Below are 16,795 nucleotides of genomic sequence, written 5' to 3' on the forward strand. Positions count from 1 at the left end.
TGCGAGCAGCAGCGATCAGCGATCAGTTATGAGATTTTGAACAAAAGAACTTAACTGTAAACGAGGGCGCAGACCAGACAGAACAGAGGCAGAGGCACAGTCTGAGCCAGAGCTACAGGAACAGGGACCCCAGAACGACGCAAAGTCTGGCAAAACGTGAACGCTGATCGCCTTGACTCTCAATTCTCAATTCTCGATTCTCGATCTTCGATCTCGTACTCGATCAGTGAATTATGCGCGACATCATTTTAAATCGTTGTAGCAACGTCAAAGCTAAACACCGATCAGGTCAGCAAAAAGCAAACCAAAAACCCGCGTTGCCCATTGTTTTTTCTTATGATTTTTTATTTATTTTTTTTTTTGAGTAGCAGTCGTCGGTCGAGCTGCCGCCCTAATTGATGCAGCACGGCCATAAATTTTGAGTTGGCAGCGGTCGTTGAGGAGCTGTGCAGATCGCAAGCCTTCACCCAGAGGGACGTGTTGGCCCTTAAGGCGAACTGCCCGAAAGAACGCCTAAATATTGCCATGAATACATCAGACATTAACCATCAGCCATCAAGCATCAGTTGCAGCATCCGCAACAGCATTACCCTTTATTAAGTGCAGCGTCCTATTTGTGTACCCGCAAACCGAGTGAGAACTCAACTCCGCGCGGTGCAAAGCTGCCGAGTTTCATGCTAAAACGTCCAACCAGTAGCTCCTGGTCGGCAACATCGAGGGCATTATCTTCTAGGGATAGCAACGTTTGCTTCATATACGTTTTTGGTGTATCTGGGCCTGTGGCAAACAACTTTTGCAGTTGACCCCTGGCATTGATGAAGCCTATATCAAAGTACAGCATACATCCAGACACTTTGCCCTTCCGCAACGCCTTCATCTTGAAATCGACTGTAAAAGATTCATTATATTTGGACGTAGTCAGGTTTATGGTTTTCAGTAGAGACTTTTCCGTGATGACTGATTGCTGGTTCACATATTCGTCCGTCAATAAGACGGGTCGTAGGTTTTTATTCATTGTCTGTCGGGCTGACTGGGCTATGCCATGTATGTAGAGGTTCGCAACGTTTGGAAAAATGTGTCCACCCCTTGCCAGCCACTTGTCACGTGCCTCCAACATCTGGCGAAAAAGTGAATCAGCGAAGAGGGCGTGACTGAAAGAGAAATGATAAATAAATCAAGCAGACTGGTTGGATGTTTATCAATGAATAAACTCCTACCCCATCCACTCTGAAACTATGATATCCACCTTCTTAAGTCCACACGGCAATCGAATTTGGCTGATGCAGCCCTTGAGAGGTTCAAAAACCTCTGCATTCTCGCCATGCCCCAAAGCCTTTGTCACATATCTGGCACTACGCATGTTGCCCACAGCAAAGACCTTCACAGCACCAGCTTCAACGGCCAGAAGACTCAGCAGCCCACTGCGGCAACCCACATCCATCACAATCTAGAAACGAGATCGCCAATTGAAGCACGGGCAGTACAATGATATTAGATTAGATTAGAAGCGAGTACCTTGTCTTTGAACAGGTCCGAATTGTTCTTGAAAAACTGATTGTAGACATTGGAAACGAGCACATCTGATAACATATTCTCTGCCATATCCCAAGGATCTTCCATCTTTTCCAGTGTTTAGAAATCTTGATTTCTAAAATGTTGGTTATATCGAAATAAAATTTCCTTGACAGTAATAGAATATGTCAGGCTGAACACAACGTTAAAGCTATTGCTTATGCTCACAGGAACTCATCTAGTCACTAAATATTTAAGTTCTATTTTTAAAAATTTGAAAATAATGTCCAACAATTTGAAGCAATAAATAAAAGAGTTTTTATTTAATGCGATTCGAGGATGTCTCTGAAACAACACATCCATAACATCTTATCGCGTTCCCACAGCCACAATCCTTGCTGTCGGCTGGAACCAGCAACAATTAGTTATGAACCAATGAAGTGACTTTGATAGCGGGCTCTATCAGCACAACTTGTTGCCCATATGTTATACCCATGCTCATGCTATCTAACGAGCCCTTAATTTATGGTAGACTAGCACAGTGCGCGCCGTTGACAAATGCCAGCAATTTGATACCTAATACATTCCAGCAACAGGAACAAGAGCAGCAACAACAACAACAACAACTACAACAACTACAACAACAATAATAACAACAACAGCAACACCAATAGCAACAACAACAGCGCGGAAAGACGGAATACGATTTCATTATACAAATTGAAATGTTTGCTGCGCCTTCTCCCTCCGCACACTGGCTCCTTCTCACTGATCTGGCCTGAGCTTGGCTTTGGCCATTGTTTAGAGTTTTGTTAATGTGCGCCGCAGGGAGCAGTGTTAGTGTTATTTGGTGTTGACCAAAATCAAAGATCGTCTCTCTTATGCATACATATATACATACATATAGACAAACATATTGTGTTACCCGAGTGGGTCAGCCTATGGCTCATTTGTGGCGCTTTTGTGTGCGCCAGATACTCAATATATTATAGTAATATCCAATATTGGTGTGCATATTAATATCATGAGCTTATAAAGCAATTTTATGGCATTTTAAAAACGGTCATTAACAAGAGACATACCATGCACAAACACAATAGCGATATCTCAAGATACAGACAAAGTGAATACCCAAAATTGTAAATAGAGTTGTAAACGCATAAAAGGCGATCATTGTGGACACCAAGGCGACGGCTTTCACAAATTTATATGGGGCTATCAATTAATTAAAAGAGCAACCGCGACAGGCACGTTATTATTTTCACATTTTCTAAATGATCTTGTAGCGAGCTGGGGCATGGACTCGACTTGAATACATATACAGATGCGTAAATATATATGTATATATATATTTAACGTGTGTGCCGAAATGAATTTGTTAAGAATGTTGTTAACATTCACAAACATCCACTGTCCACTTTCTAAGCCAACTTTTGATTTGACTTTGACTGCCTCGGGCAACAATTTGGTCTTCATTTAACGACTCATTTTATGATAGTTATTATATTTTTCAACGCATTTTATGGTCGCCACGTATTACACAAATATTTGTCTAGCCATATAATTTTGTGTGTTCATTATGCTCAAGAGATGTTTGTTGATTGTTATTGAGACGCATAAAACTATCTGCTTTTGTAGGTACATTATCGAATATAATATAACTACAAGTCTGATGCTTGCTAAGATTTAACCTATTACTATTTCCATTCCAGGTCGGATTTCCTGACAATATTAATTCTTACGGTAAGTCTTCCAATCCAAGAACTTCTCGTAATTTTTAAACTTTATATAATTAAGTAATAATGCGGTATCGGAACTCCCGCTGAGTTTCGCTCCGTAGACCTGGTAAATTTTATGAATGATCGTAAAAAAAAGCTTTCAAACCAAAAAGAGAATCATGCCGCCAACACCTAAGCGTTAAACAATAACATTGCTTTAGTCTGTCAGTCACAAAAACCAAAAAAAAAAAACAAATTTTATGGTCAAAATTTAATGACTCCTAAAAACCACTTTCACTGGCAATCCTAAAACAAAAACTAAAATTTGTGCAATATGTGCCGAAAATAAAAGATCAGTTATACACACATACATATGTATTAACGAATTAATGTGGTTTTCTATGCATATAAAAACAACAATATAATTCGTCATAATTTTAGTGTATCATAAAAATTCTCCATATGCAATCGAAGCAAATAAATTACTTCATTAATCAATTTTGTCACAAAGTAACCATAAAAAAACAAGCACCTCAAATGACAGTATATGAGCATAATAAGCTAGGTAACATTTTTAATGTTGCAAAGTTTTATGTTAATTTGCCATTTCTGGCATTCCTTAATTAGCTCATGTGATCCATGAGGGGCTTGGTGTCTGGCTCCAACAGCTCATCCCCCCCTCTCTCTCTCTCTCTCTCTCGGTCTCTCTGTCTCTCTTGCTCAAAGGGCGAAACCGTTGCTTTGTGGTCGCGACTTAAAAAGCTGTTTGGTTTTTGGCACAAATCAATTAATGTTTTTACAGCTCCGTCAAGTTACCACCGAAATGGGACACAGACCGTGTCCCATTGAGAATGCCACCCACTGTGCACGAGTGCAAATAAAAATCGTAGACGCTTTGCATATTGAATGCGTTGCTATTGTTATCTGACTGGCGACTTGGTGGCCATGGTTTATTTCCAAATGCTAAACATCCAATTATGAATGATGGCACCGAATCGTGTCGTTTTCACCTGCTGACCCAAAGAGCGCAATACTCAAACTCGAAATTTTATGATTTAATTATGCATTGTGGCTGCAATGTTGCCCGACTTGGAATCGATTGCGTATGCGACACATTACATGACAGTTATAAATTGTAACAAATGAGCAAACGAGGGAGTGTCTATGCCTGTGTACATGCCAGGGGTGGGTTCATCTGCGAGTTAACCACTTTATGAGCAACTAATAATAACATGTGCACCCCGAATGCGTTACAAAAATCACATCAATAAGTGGTTGATTGGCCTATCAAATTTATGGCTTCTTATTGTATTGCATTCGCCATTACACAATTGTTAAATTGCACTACAAAAAAGAAGATTGAATTTAAATTAGACTACGGCATTCGATTACAGCCGAGCATAATCATTATGAATCTGTTCGATTGAACTACTCTCTTGACAGAACAATTCAACTAAGTTATTTTAGTTCGTTCATTTGATTCAGTCAATTTAGAAGTCAGTTCTTTAGTTGTAAAATTCTTTCTGCTTCAAATCCAGAAATTGTGTTAATTGTACTTAGTGCATTGAACTGTTTTAAGAACGTACACTCACCCTAATATACTCAGCGATTCAGAAACTATGTAGCACAGTGTAGATTTTATTTGGCAATCGTTCACTGATTCCAACGCGACTCACCCAATACTCAATCGTGTTTTTTTTATTCCCACTTCTGCTCTTTCGATCCTGCCAATTTAATTGCTGGTTGTGCCAAAAAATTTGATTGATGGCATAGTCATAAATATACTTTCCGACACTTGGATATTTTAATTAGAATGCTTTTGTGTTCGCTGCCACATGCAACAAAATTGCCAGGGCAAAAAAAAAAAAAGAAAGAACTAGAAGAATATATTATTAAGAAATTACCGGAAAACCCCTAAGTTGTAAAATGAATGCAGTGCTGTGTTGACAATTCTAATTGTTAATCCCAAAAAATTCTTTGACTTTCAATATATCGCGATAATAGTTTAAACCGATTATTTGCAAAACTTATCGAATTGTTTGCATAAAAAAAGTTGCTAAATTTTTCCAAATTTTGGCCACCAAGCTAACGAAACCGTTGTTAAACGATTGTTTTTACCAATTAGCTACCCCAAATGGGCAGATACGATTTGAGTGCCGCTGATAAATGAGCAATTCTTTGTTGTTATTTTGATTTCCTAACCAAATTTCCGCCGAGAAGGCCAATAGCCTGAAGGCTGCCGCTTGTCTTTCGTCTGTTTTGTGGCGGACACAAATAAACTAAGTGAATTTATAGCCACAGGGCGGCTCGTGCACACGTGTGCGACATGCCCACACATTGACACCTCTTGCTTTTGGCTAGGTCTCGAACCCCAAGCAGCATACTCCTCCTACTCCACTCACAAACACACACACATGCACCTGCTGCTTGGCATCCAGTTTGCTACAGTTGCAAGTCCCTCGGCGCGCTTTGTTTTTGTTTATGCTGGGCAGGCACAAGCTGACAATGCTCCATCATGTCCAGCGTACGTGCGGCCAAACAAATTACAGGGGCACTGCGTCACCTGCAGGAATTTCCAAGCCTACATTGTCAAATGCCATCAAAAGTTGTTGGACATGTCGTAACATTAATTTGACATTTTACTGCATTGCACGTGGGCCAAAATGGGGTTGGTAACAAGAAACAAAAACAGAGCAACAACAAAAAGAAAAAAACAATATCGAATTATGCATGAATAGTTGACTCCTTAAAAATCTGTCCAGGGGTCAACCGCAACGGCACCGGCCAACATCGTTCAACCCGACAGCTGTCAAGGATGCTTAATCTACCGAGTGCAACGACAGCATGCAGCTGCTGCAAGCTGTTGGAGTGGTCCACAAGGCACCCCAAAAAAGTTGGTTGATGCTGCTGCCAAATCTCATTGCAGGCCTAGCGAATCTGATTTGTGGTCAACTGCAACAGCAGCAGCCACAACTACAACTACAACTACAACAGCATCCGCCTTGTTAACCCAAATATATTTTACGAGGTTGCCAACTGTAGCGATTAATTTGCTGCACTGCCGATAATTTGTTAATGTTAATCGAACTTGGCCAGAGACCAACGCAGCAAGCTGTTGTTCAATTAAAGCCCACAGCATCTTTAAAAAGTAGGGTGGGAAAATATATACATATATATATATAGATATACATATGTATGTCGTGGTCTGCTCAGTTTCAAGCAATTTCAGGGGCAGCACTCTTTACGATACCCATTAAGCTAAACTATGCCCGCTCAACAGAATGTCTTTCACATAGCGACATAGCCTGGGGTGGCTTCGGTATTTATTTATTTTTTTTTTTGCTGATGCCGCAGCATTTAATGTGATGCCATTTGTGCGGCAATCGAAACGTGCCCCAAAGTGTATTTGACTGTATTTGATTAACTGCGAAACATACTTATATTCATAGATTCCTGCGACGGGATGCGTCACGCATTGACCATTATGATCCGAGACACGCCCACGCGATAAACCCAACACCGCCGAAATCCTTAATTGCCGCGTGGCGCTTGATTGCCTGTGTAAAATGGAAGCAAGTTCTTGACGCAAGGAAAGATAATACGAAAAAGCAACACTTCAATTATTTTATTCTTTTAGAAAGACAAACTTTGTTTAACTTAACTTATCATTTTGACTTAATCCGAGTCGCCTGTAATATGTATAAATGGTGCGGTTTTCTTCTTCTTACGCATGCCCCATTCTGGCGACGCAAATGATGAGGAAGGTGAGAGGGGTGCGGCAGGAGAATTCTTATCGGGCAAATTGGCCAGATTCGGTATACCCAACGTGGCCAGTGCCTGAAAGTAACTATCATCATTGCCAGGATGGGCGATCGAATATTCAACGTGCTTCATCGCATCCTTGAAAATATTGAATGTATTTTTCTCCACATTGCCGAAGCGATCCTTCCACTTCTCGTACTCAAAGATCTGGGACTTTGTCACCTTGCAAATGTTGTTGGAGCCGTAGAAGTACACGCGATACATTTTGCCCTCGTCTTGCAGAATACGCGCCGGCCACGCACAAAAGCCGGGCACCTTGGCGAACACAAAGTCTCCCACTTTGATTTGGTACGGTGACTTCTTTGTTTTTTGCTCCATTTTTCCAGATGTTGGTTGTTTCGGTTTCCTGTTACTTTTGCGACCCATTTGATATGTATATTTCTTAACTATTACTTATTTACTTCGTAGTTTGCAAATTGTCTTTATACGCAAGTGTTGGCAGATTGTCCACTTGTAAGCGCGTTTAGAGCAGTGTTGAGCAACGTCTGTAAATGCAAATTTGCTTGATGACGTAAGGTGAATCGATGCTGATCTTTTTTCAATTTGTATATTTACTTGGTAACACTTAAATTTAAAATATCTTTTTACGCAAGTGCTGCATGTTGGCGCAATTGCTCAAATTTATGAGTCAGAGTTGAGCAACGCCTAACAATCCATGTTAATATCAGTGCTGATAACAATCAAGCTAAGAATTAGAACGGAATACTGATACCAGTATTATAGTAGCTGACCACAGGGCGTGCGGGTTTTGTAAAGCATTGAATACTCATTTCTATTCAATTTATATAGCCATTTTCAATATTTAAGCGAGGATTACCTAACTCATATATCTTCGGTTTCAGAGTATGACAAGAAGTGACTTAAGCAAATTTTTCTTAATTTGAATTTTATTAAAGCTATAAGCTTTTTTAAAACAGCAACAACTGTCGCGAAAATAGCTAAATTGACAACACTGATTAGCATGCCAGCGGTAAACAGGTCAAGCCGAGTTAATGTTTTCTTAATAAGCTTATCAAGCCGATGAGGCGACATTTGCATTAGTGTCTATTTACCAGACATATGCGTAGAAATTTGTTGATATGCTCCGTACAAATATTCTGCTTAAGATTTTCGCTCACGTTCGCCGTATTATGCGCAAATTGGCATTTTAAATTGTCGAGTTGGTTCAGCTAAACGCATGTACACTTTATGGCCATGTTTCGTGTTGCATTTTAAAGCATGCGAAATTCCGCTAACTGAACTACCAAGTTGCAAGACCTTTAACAGTCGGTTCAACACCCCAACTCGCCCCCTCGTTGAGCTTTGTAACTCAATTATAATTATTGTAATTGTGAAATTGCATTATTTAACAGTCGTAATTGCCACTGCATTAAATATGTAAATTAATATGTAATTGCACCTTCTTCTTTATCTGTGCTGACATAAGTTATTCACCAAGTGCAAATAAATCTATAAAATTATTATAAATAAAAACACTCTGCAATAATGTGCAGAAAAAAAAAGAAAGAAAAATATCTTTATCAGAAAGACTATTCATTCACAGTTGTAGCATTTAAAAAACCATTCTTGCACGGCTGCTTGAGGCACACACCCACTTGAGTGTCACTCGCCTTGACAGTGCTCAGAATTCAATTAGGAAAAGCAATTTACGACTTGGCAACGAGACGTTATACTAATATCAGCAGCGACAACGAACACAACGAAGACGACGACGGCCTGGCCACATGAATACTGGATAGTGCATAGTGGACATTGGGCCCGTAACCCGCCACAAAGCACATTAAGCAAACAAGCCGAAGGCGGCACGGGGGCATAAGCTACGCATGTAATTTGTAAGTAATTTTTTCAACTATCAACGTCCCAGACAAACGACGACGGCCACGCATTTAGCCAGCCAAAACGCATTACAAGTGCAAGGCGGAGACGACGGAGAAGGGACGATCAGACACACAGGCACAAGCCACAGTCAGCCAGTACGTTAAGTTGAAAAAATTAAGTAACGAAAGCAGTGAATGGCCAATGTGTGCGATGGGAACGGGAATGGGAATGGGAATGACAGTGGGAATGGGCATGGCCAGCGACAGACGGGCAAGAAGCTAGGCATAAATTATGAATCATTTAGACGCTTCCTTATGACACCGAAACGAAGAAGCTACCACTCTCTAACGTGGCTACGCCAACTTCAAGTTAAGGTGCTGATGATGCATGGCCATCCAGGCGAGGAGGTGATTAACAGGCGACCAACTAAGTCGACTGCTCGTCCGCTGAATGATAACTTCCCAAGGGGGGAGCTAACAAGTATTTATGGGATGGTATCGTGCCTCTGCGACTCTGCGCCCTGCTTGCTACTTGCTGCCATTTTATTAGCCACACTGGCCTTCCTGCCAGCCTGTTCAACATAGCAATTGTCAATGTTTACGTTATGTTTAGCCAATTGTTAATGGCTGTCCGTGTTTAAATATGTGCCAATTGCGCCTCCAATCAGTGAGCGATAACTGGAATTAAAATTCAAATTTGTAAGAGCAGTATTTATAATGGGAGTGTGCCTTAAGAAGCTTAAGAAACTGCCATACTTTTGGTAACAAATTCAGATTTTTTTCCGCTTTTAAGAAAGTGTATTTCAATTATTATTAATGGATCGGTAATAGTAGCTTAGTAGCTTACGATCCCAACTGGACAATGTTTCAATGCACTTTCCGCCATCAATAAACAAAAGACTTAAGACACGAACTTGGCCCTTAAGTAACATTTCCTGCGTGGCACGCAATTCAGCAGACCTGCAAGCCACAAAATACACTTTGCGCATAAATTACATTAGCTTATAGTAAAAACAATTGAAAACAGAAAAAAAGCTATCTAATTAAGTGATTAAAAACGCACACAGACATCAAATTGTGGAAATATGCAAGTCAATAAAACAAAAGGCATGCAACATGAGCCGACACAGCTGGCGGTGGACAATGCCAACCCCCTCCTGCCTCCCACCACAACACACACCCTCGCCGGCAACTGGGCCGGGTGCGCGAGTACGTGTTTTTCTTAATTTTTGCAGTGTTTTCCAGGAACAAACACGCTTTTGCATTTTAATGCCGCTCAAATGAGGCGACGAGTCGGCCAAAAGCAAACGAGCCGCAGCGGCAATGGTCAATTCCAAATGTGTGTCGACCATGTGGAGGTGTCGGTGAGTGTAGCTAGCACGCACACACATACACACACGCGCACACAACCGCATTCAATGGCATTGCCTTGTTTGTGGCTAATAAATGCCTTTTTAATGAATAAATCACTCAGAGATAAGCATCTCTTAATAACATTCATTTAAAGCAGCGAAAACAAAATACATACTCCAACAAATAATAAAGTGAACATGGAGATGCACAGTTGCTACACACACGACTGCACACACACACACACACACACACGCACATACACACACACACACGCACATACATCAAAGCTGAAAGCAGCGACAAACGTTGATTTTGAGCATCTACTTAGAGAAACTTTTGAGAGATTGGCGCTAGAAACGCAAAGCTTTGAGATCTGTCTATGCTGCCTTCCACTTCATCCATATTTCAGTGGTTGGCCCTAGCACACACCTTCGTCTTTTGGTTGTTCTTGGGCTGCCAGCTTGGCTGTCTGCAAGTGCCACAAATTTATTTGTATGTCTTCTTCATGTCAGTCGTCTGGCAACTACTTCACTGGCGTAAACTCCTTACCCGAGCCCAACTAGGAGAGTGGCATGGCATGGCTGACAAACGCAGCTCAGCTGTCACTCTTGTCCGATATGATTTTTAATAATTTCTGTATCCTTAACATTCCGAGCACGCTGCCCACAGGTAGCAAGCGTTCTCAGACTTGTCCGATGCCGCAATCATCAATGTCAATTAAATGTTAATGCCAAATTGTTGGAGGCTATCAGTACAGTACATTATGGGTATGTGTGTGTGTGTGTGTGTGTTGACCAGGATGTGGTCATTTCATATGGAATGCAAGGTGTCTGCCTCAAATAAAGCTATCCCAAACACTATCTATGTGCGTCTGGTCCATGGGGTCAGGACCCCTTGAAGCTGCCACAATTCATTGGTTGGCGCGTAAATCTTAAACTAACGCCTCCAACGCAACGCAAAAGAAAAAATCTACATATTAACGCCAGTGGAAAGCCAACTCAATGGCAACGAACAGCGCCACAATTGGCACAGACTGGCCGGGGCCAGGTCCGCGACCCAAAACGACGATCATTTACTTTATGATCACTTGAAAACCAATCAAGCATAATAAATAATATCGCCAATTCGTGGCAAGGGATACAAAAGTACAAGCAGCGATATTGAAAATCACACACACTCACACACACACATTAAATTATATTCACACTCTTGCCCCCAGAAAATGAAATGGTTTTAAATATGGTGGAAAGCCAAACAAGCGCTGATCGCGCCGAGATCAGCAAACAGAACGAACAACAACGTCAATGGCCAAAAAGGAGGCAGGATGTGTTCTGGGATGCTGCATCCCATACCACAGGCCATTAAACATGACTGTGCATTGCCAGAAAAAAAAAAAATCGACCCCAGTCGCAGTCACAATCCCAGTCACAATCCCATTCACACTCGCCCAGCTGGCGCAGAGGTGAGACCTCAACTTGCACTCGCTCCGCAGGCAGCCAGATCGCAGCACGTTCGACATGGTTCGACTGCAACGTTCGCTCGCTTATCATCATAACAATAATGTTAAAGTGGCAAAATGGCAAACTTTGCGCAAAATGCATACAATTTATATGCACACAACAGGCAGACAACAGATTTGTATTTCAATACGATTGAATTTCCGCTGGATATCTTAGATCAAATGCTAAGCCCAATTCATTTGATCACCATGCAATGGACCAATTTGAATTCTTTGCCTGTCAATTACAGTATGCACTTCAGATAAATGCGCTACGTGGTGTATATTTAAGTACATGTATCTAAGCATTCGATTAGATAATTGCTTTAATTAATATCTAAGCATTCGATTAGCTAATTGTATTATTAAATATAAACGTAGCTCAATGTCAAAGTTCATCTTTCTTTAAAAAGGTATTTCATAATTGAAAGTCGGTTGATCAGGGCATAATTAAGCTGATTACTGCACAAACCTATTTCAAAATAATACTATACTTTTAATACTATTACTATACTATTAATGTTGATCCACACTTGATCTAACTCAATTTTCCAAATTATCCGATAAGTGTTGATAAGTTATATTATGTAAAATCGGCTAGACTAAATCCATTATAAGTCCAAACATGAAAGAACAGAAAATATCTTTGAGTTCAGAGAACTTATAGTATAATATTAAATTGTATTTAATTTGTTGGGAGAGTTACTTCGATATGTCCTTAAGCCAAAAAAAAAAAAAATGATATTCACACCTTGCACATTTTGTTGTAATTCCTAAAAATATGCTTTTAATATTTATAATCCACTTTTTGCAAATTTTCATGATAACCGTTATCGCTAACAAGGTGAAATAAATGCTGCATAAAATGCAAATACCTCTTTGGACATAAATCAAGGCATCGACAGCAAAGCGAAAGATTTCAGCTGTGGGCCAATTCCTGATGCTGCAAAATGCAATTGAAGAAATAGAAGACGTAAGAAGCTAAGCAGCTTTTGTGGAGCGAGTGGGTGCAGTCTGCAGTCAGCAGTCAGCAGTCTGCAATCTAGAGTCTGGTGTCTGCCGCCTGCTGGCAATTGCACCAATCGAAAACTGGTAAAGACAACTTCTAGGCTCAATGGGTAGACATTTTGCAATTGACTCAACGGACAGTAACCCTTTCTTTCTCTCCATCTCGTTCTCTCTACACTTTTAGCAGTTGCAGCTGAATTTTGTCACCCAATCTTTTTTAGCTCGAATATACTCAGCTAATCAATAAGCTAACTTTCGTGGCTACTTTAAATTGGCAACGCCCCTTAACTCACAAGGCTAGGAGGGCTTTGAGCCGCACAAGGTAATCGAATGTAGCGCATAAGTTTATGTTTATCAGCATTGTTAGTTTTGTTGTGGCATCGTTATAATCAAGTTAACAGCATGGCAAAAGCACATAACATGATAAAAGTAAACAAATTTATAGAAGCGTTAAAACTCGTTTAAAACACCTCAGGGGAGGAGTCGTCGCAAAAGTAAAAAAAAAAACATTGTGGCCATAACAGAAATCAAGTCACAACAGATATGAATATTTATACGCATCGAGAGAACCGACGACTGGCTTACATTTCGTTCTGGCGATTAATTAAAGACTCATTAGGAATTTGTTTAACTCAATCGATTAATTAAAAGGCTGTTAGTCTTGAAAAGGGTACACAAAACACTAAGACAATGCAGCAGACAAAAATCAATAAACAAAACACAATAGAAACAGCAACAAGAGGAAAACATGTGTATTCAAACTTAATTAGTATACTTGTTTCAAGCTGGACTTAGTTTCTTCTGCCGGCCATCCCAAGTACAACAAATGACTCAGGCCACAAACTTGTTACAAACAACTGCAGCGATATCATCAGCAACTGAATTATTATCTAAATGCTCATGTTTAGGGGAAGTCTACGAATTTTCATGATTGCAGCTATTTTTTTTCGTTTTAACTAGTCAAATTTGAACTTTTATCTAACCTGCTAGCCAAGAGTTACATTTTTGATTTGATACAATATTTCTTCCTTTCTGTTCATAAGACTAATTTGAAATCAATCAATTCAATTTCTTCGAAACTCGGTTCGACCACATTTTGTGCGAAAGGAGGCCAATCAAAACTATTATATTTGCACATTTTATATAATTAAATTATGACATTTATACACTTTATCCTGAAGAAGTGATTCGACGCAAGATTCGGCTTAAACAATAAAAAAGTGTTACAACTCGGACTTCAACCAAAATAAGACTGGCTTGCAGCCTTAATTTCTACTTTTAATGGTTTAAATATGTTGTTAATATTGAGTATGATAAATTAATGTCTAGCGGTTAAAAAATCATTTGCCAAAAATGAAGGTAATCAAATTAAAACATCAAGATTTGGAAAGGTGGTGAATATTAACTCATTATAAGCAACGCGTGAGTTTGAGTGAAAAATCAGCTCAAAGAGAAATGTTGTTGCTGGTGCTGCTACTGCTGTTGCTGCTGCTGTGGCTGCTGTTGTTGTTGCTGCTGCTGCTGTTGTTGTTGTAGCTGCAGCATATTGGCGTAAATTATGCAAAGTCATCAAGTCAACGTTATCCAAACATCAATTGCTTGGTCTGCTCGAGCCTCTGCTCGAAAAATTAGCATAAGTCAAGCGATACACGCATAACTTGGATGAACGCTGGCCCCGCAGGGCACTCATTTCTGTGCAGGGCGGGACAAGGCAGGACAGGGCGGAAGAATTGCAGGAATGCGTCCTCCTCGTCGTCGTCGTCGTCTTCATTGCCACATTGATGCAGTCACTTTGATAGCGCGACATTAGCAGCAATTTATATGCAAATGCGTCAGGCAAGCTGCCTGAGTTGCGACAGGAGAGCGTAAGCTGATTGATGATCTCATTTCACAAGATGAACTCGGGAGTGCGGGAGCAAGAGCCATGCGAGAGCCGTGCGAGAGCCGTGCGAAAGCGACTTGGAGCGTTGTATTCAGCATCACCAATGCAAATCATTAGCAGTGCTCGTCGATAAGATCAGGTGAAAATTATGCAACAGCTGTGCCTCAATATTCGTACAATATGTTCCTCCAAGCTGATTTATAAATTGGTCGGCATACGCTAAATGGGGCGGTGAGTGCATAATTTATAATTGCCAATTAATATTGGTTCAATAAAGCTGTGAAATTTTAAAAGTGCTTGCATAATTATATAATGCCACATAAAATGTTACTTGTACAATCGGAAAATTTTAAAATAACTAATTATAAGTTACAAAATATTCATATCTAACCTATTTAATTTTAATCACATTATTCTCAATTTATGTAAATTTTTTGCAGATTAGACGCAAATACAAATCCAAATTGAAATATGCCGCTAAGCATTTACATTTTTTTTTATATCAAGTTGGCACTACCACAACTGTCGTGAGCAGATATCGCCATAACATCGATACATTTGTGATGCGTGTGGTGGCTTGGCGATACACTATTATTGTGAGATTCTAGTTATCGACCTCTATCTATTAAGGAAACCTTAAAAGCGATGCAAAATTAGTTTAAAGGATGCCGTAAAAGAAAAACAAAATGTCTCAGAATATTAATTTGCTGCGAGTTCTCATCAATTGTGGCGAAAAAGCAGCAAACATTGCACGCGTTTGCCGCTCCAACGAAGAGTTGCTGGCGCTGCTGGTCCAAGAGAAGACAGGATCCGAGGCCAACCAAAGATTTGAGCATGATTTCAAGACGCTGGCCGATGTGCTCATCCAGGAGACGGTCAAGCACGAGGTGGGCCAACTGTTTCCCGCTATGCGCGACTCAATACTTGGCGAAGAATCGACGCATTTCACCAACAAATTGGGACACCAAATTACGATAGCCATCGGCGTCACAGAAGCCGAAACGGCCGAGTGCCTGGAATCGGTGCTCGATGGTCAGAAGACGGCAGCTGAGGCGCTGGCTGCCGAGGTCCATATGCGGGTCAGCATAGACACGAAACTCACCGGCATTCCGGAGCTATGCGAGCAGCTCGACTACAGCAATTTAGGCATCTGGATTGATCCCATTGGTGGGTGCTCCTTTTTTATTTATGTACAGAAATATTGAATGTTATTATTGCAGATGCCACTGCCGAGTACATCTCTGGCGCAAGCATTCTCAGCGACAAACCGGACATCGCCGCAGCGGGCCTAGACTGTGTCACCGTGCTGATTGGCGTCTACGAGCGCGACTCCGGCGTGCCCGTAATCGGTGTTGTGCTACAGCCCTTTGGCTATAAGCTGGGCGAGCACGACTATAGCTCTTCGCTGTATTGGGGCGTCTGTCTGCCTACGTTACAGGCCCACAACTGTAGCTTTGAAGCCAGCGATGGTCAGGACAAAATTGGAATTGTCTCTGGCTCGGAGAAAAGCGACATTGTTCAGCGCCTTGTCGACTTGGATTATGATCTGGTCGTGGCGGCCGGTGCTGGCTACAAAGCACTGAAAGTCATCTCCAATGATGCGGAAGTCTATTTACTCAGCAAAGGCTCCACATTCAGGTGGGACACTTGCGCTCCCCAAGCGATTCTGCGTGCTTTGGGCGGCGATATCTTCGATTATGCCGACAGCATCAAACAGCAACTGCCTGTCGCACTAAAATACAAGGACCCCGACACAGATTCAAAGGAATGCGGCACCGAATGGAAGCGTAATGCGAACGGTTTGATTGCCGTGCGAGATTTGTCAGTTATTAAGGAGCTCCTCAGCAACTTTAAGGAGAACTGAATGTTGTTATTATTTTGTATTATTGCTGCTGTATCTGTGTCTGTGTAAAAAAAAGGATCCATGATCTCAAAATGTATGTTGTATAAACATAAATCATTTACAAATACGATTATTTCATTGATATAATCAAATTGAATGTATTAAAAGATACTTCTTTCTTTTACTTCGACACATTGCTCTTAGATGACACCATGATCCTTGAATGCACTTCGCCAGGGTTCGTCCTTGCGATGCCTAAATTGTTTCTGTTGAATGAAGCTTAGCCAATACGACAACCACATGGATGTCAATGGTGCATGTATCGGCTATCTTATTCGGCGA

The 16,795-nt window shown here is 40.8% G+C and overlaps 4 protein-coding genes across 5 annotated transcripts; 2 read left to right on the top strand and 2 right to left on the bottom strand.

The window, feature by feature from the left end:
* Window positions 1-506: 506 nt before the first annotated feature.
* Window positions 507-1,641, bottom strand: LOC6568378 (protein arginine N-methyltransferase 1). 2 transcript variants are annotated; one of them, XM_032740617.2, is made up of 4 exons: window positions 1,516-1,641; window positions 1,218-1,447; window positions 945-1,151; window positions 772-888 (listed from the first exon to the last, which is right to left on the bottom strand). In XM_032740617.2, the coding sequence occupies exons 1-4, from the start codon at window positions 1,618-1,620 to the stop codon at window positions 828-830; spliced, it is 603 nt and encodes a 200-aa protein (XP_032596508.1). In that variant the 5' UTR covers window positions 1,621-1,641; the 3' UTR covers window positions 772-827. The 2 variants fall into 2 exon arrangements, with proteins under 2 accessions (XP_001994739.1, XP_032596508.1); XM_001994703.2 differs by having other exon boundaries at window positions 507-1,151.
* Window positions 1,642-5,644: 4,003 nt separating this feature from the next.
* Window positions 5,645-5,906, top strand: LOC116805851. The gene is given in 2 exon segments (XM_032740686.1): window positions 5,645-5,812; window positions 5,814-5,906. Coding segments are annotated over 2 exon segments (261 nt in total).
* A 927-nt stretch (window positions 5,907-6,833) lies between these two features.
* Window positions 6,834-7,624, bottom strand: LOC6568377 (hepatoma-derived growth factor-related protein 3). The gene is made up of 2 exons (XM_001994702.3): window positions 7,608-7,624; window positions 6,834-7,537 (listed from the first exon to the last, which is right to left on the bottom strand). Exon 2 carries the CDS (start codon window positions 7,416-7,418, stop codon window positions 6,906-6,908), a length of 513 nt encoding a protein of 170 aa, XP_001994738.2. The 5' UTR covers window positions 7,419-7,537; window positions 7,608-7,624; the 3' UTR covers window positions 6,834-6,905.
* Window positions 7,625-15,158: 7,534 nt separating this feature from the next.
* Window positions 15,159-16,620, top strand: LOC6568376 (inositol polyphosphate 1-phosphatase). The gene is made up of 2 exons (XM_001994701.3): window positions 15,159-15,777; window positions 15,831-16,620. The coding sequence occupies exons 1-2, from the start codon at window positions 15,297-15,299 to the stop codon at window positions 16,472-16,474; spliced, it is 1,125 nt and encodes a 374-aa protein (XP_001994737.1). The 5' UTR covers window positions 15,159-15,296; the 3' UTR covers window positions 16,475-16,620.
* Window positions 16,621-16,795: the final 175 nt, after the last annotated feature.

The sequence above is a fragment of the Drosophila grimshawi genome, unplaced genomic scaffold (genome assembly GCF_018153295.1).
Source record: "Drosophila grimshawi isolate 15287-2541.00 unplaced genomic scaffold, ASM1815329v1 contig_311, whole genome shotgun sequence".
Lineage (NCBI taxonomy): Eukaryota > Metazoa > Arthropoda > Insecta > Diptera > Drosophilidae > Drosophila > Drosophila grimshawi.

Bases quoted from the DNA above. Each gene is read 5' to 3' on its own strand.
- LOC6568376 (XM_001994701.3), top strand. From the start codon at position 15,297: ATGTCTCAGAATATTAATTTGCTGCGAGTTCTCATCAATTGTGGCGAA. The intron at 15,778-15,830 runs GTGGGTGCTCCT...TTATTATTGCAG, and splicing joins CATCTGGATTGATCCCATTG to ATGCCACTGCCGAGTACATC.
- LOC6568378 (XM_001994703.2), bottom strand. From the start codon at position 1,620: ATGGAAGATCCTTGGGATATGGCAGAGAATATGTTATCAGATGTGCTC. The intron at 1,448-1,515 runs GTACTCGCTTCT...TCTCGTTTCTAG, and splicing joins CGGACCTGTTCAAAGACAAG to ATTGTGATGGATGTGGGTTG. The intron at 1,152-1,217 runs GTAGGAGTTTAT...TTTCTCTTTCAG, and splicing joins ATAGTTTCAGAGTGGATGGG to TCACGCCCTCTTCGCTGATT.
- LOC6568377 (XM_001994702.3), bottom strand. From the start codon at position 7,418: ATGGGTCGCAAAAGTAACAGGAAACCGAAACAACCAACATCTGGAAAA.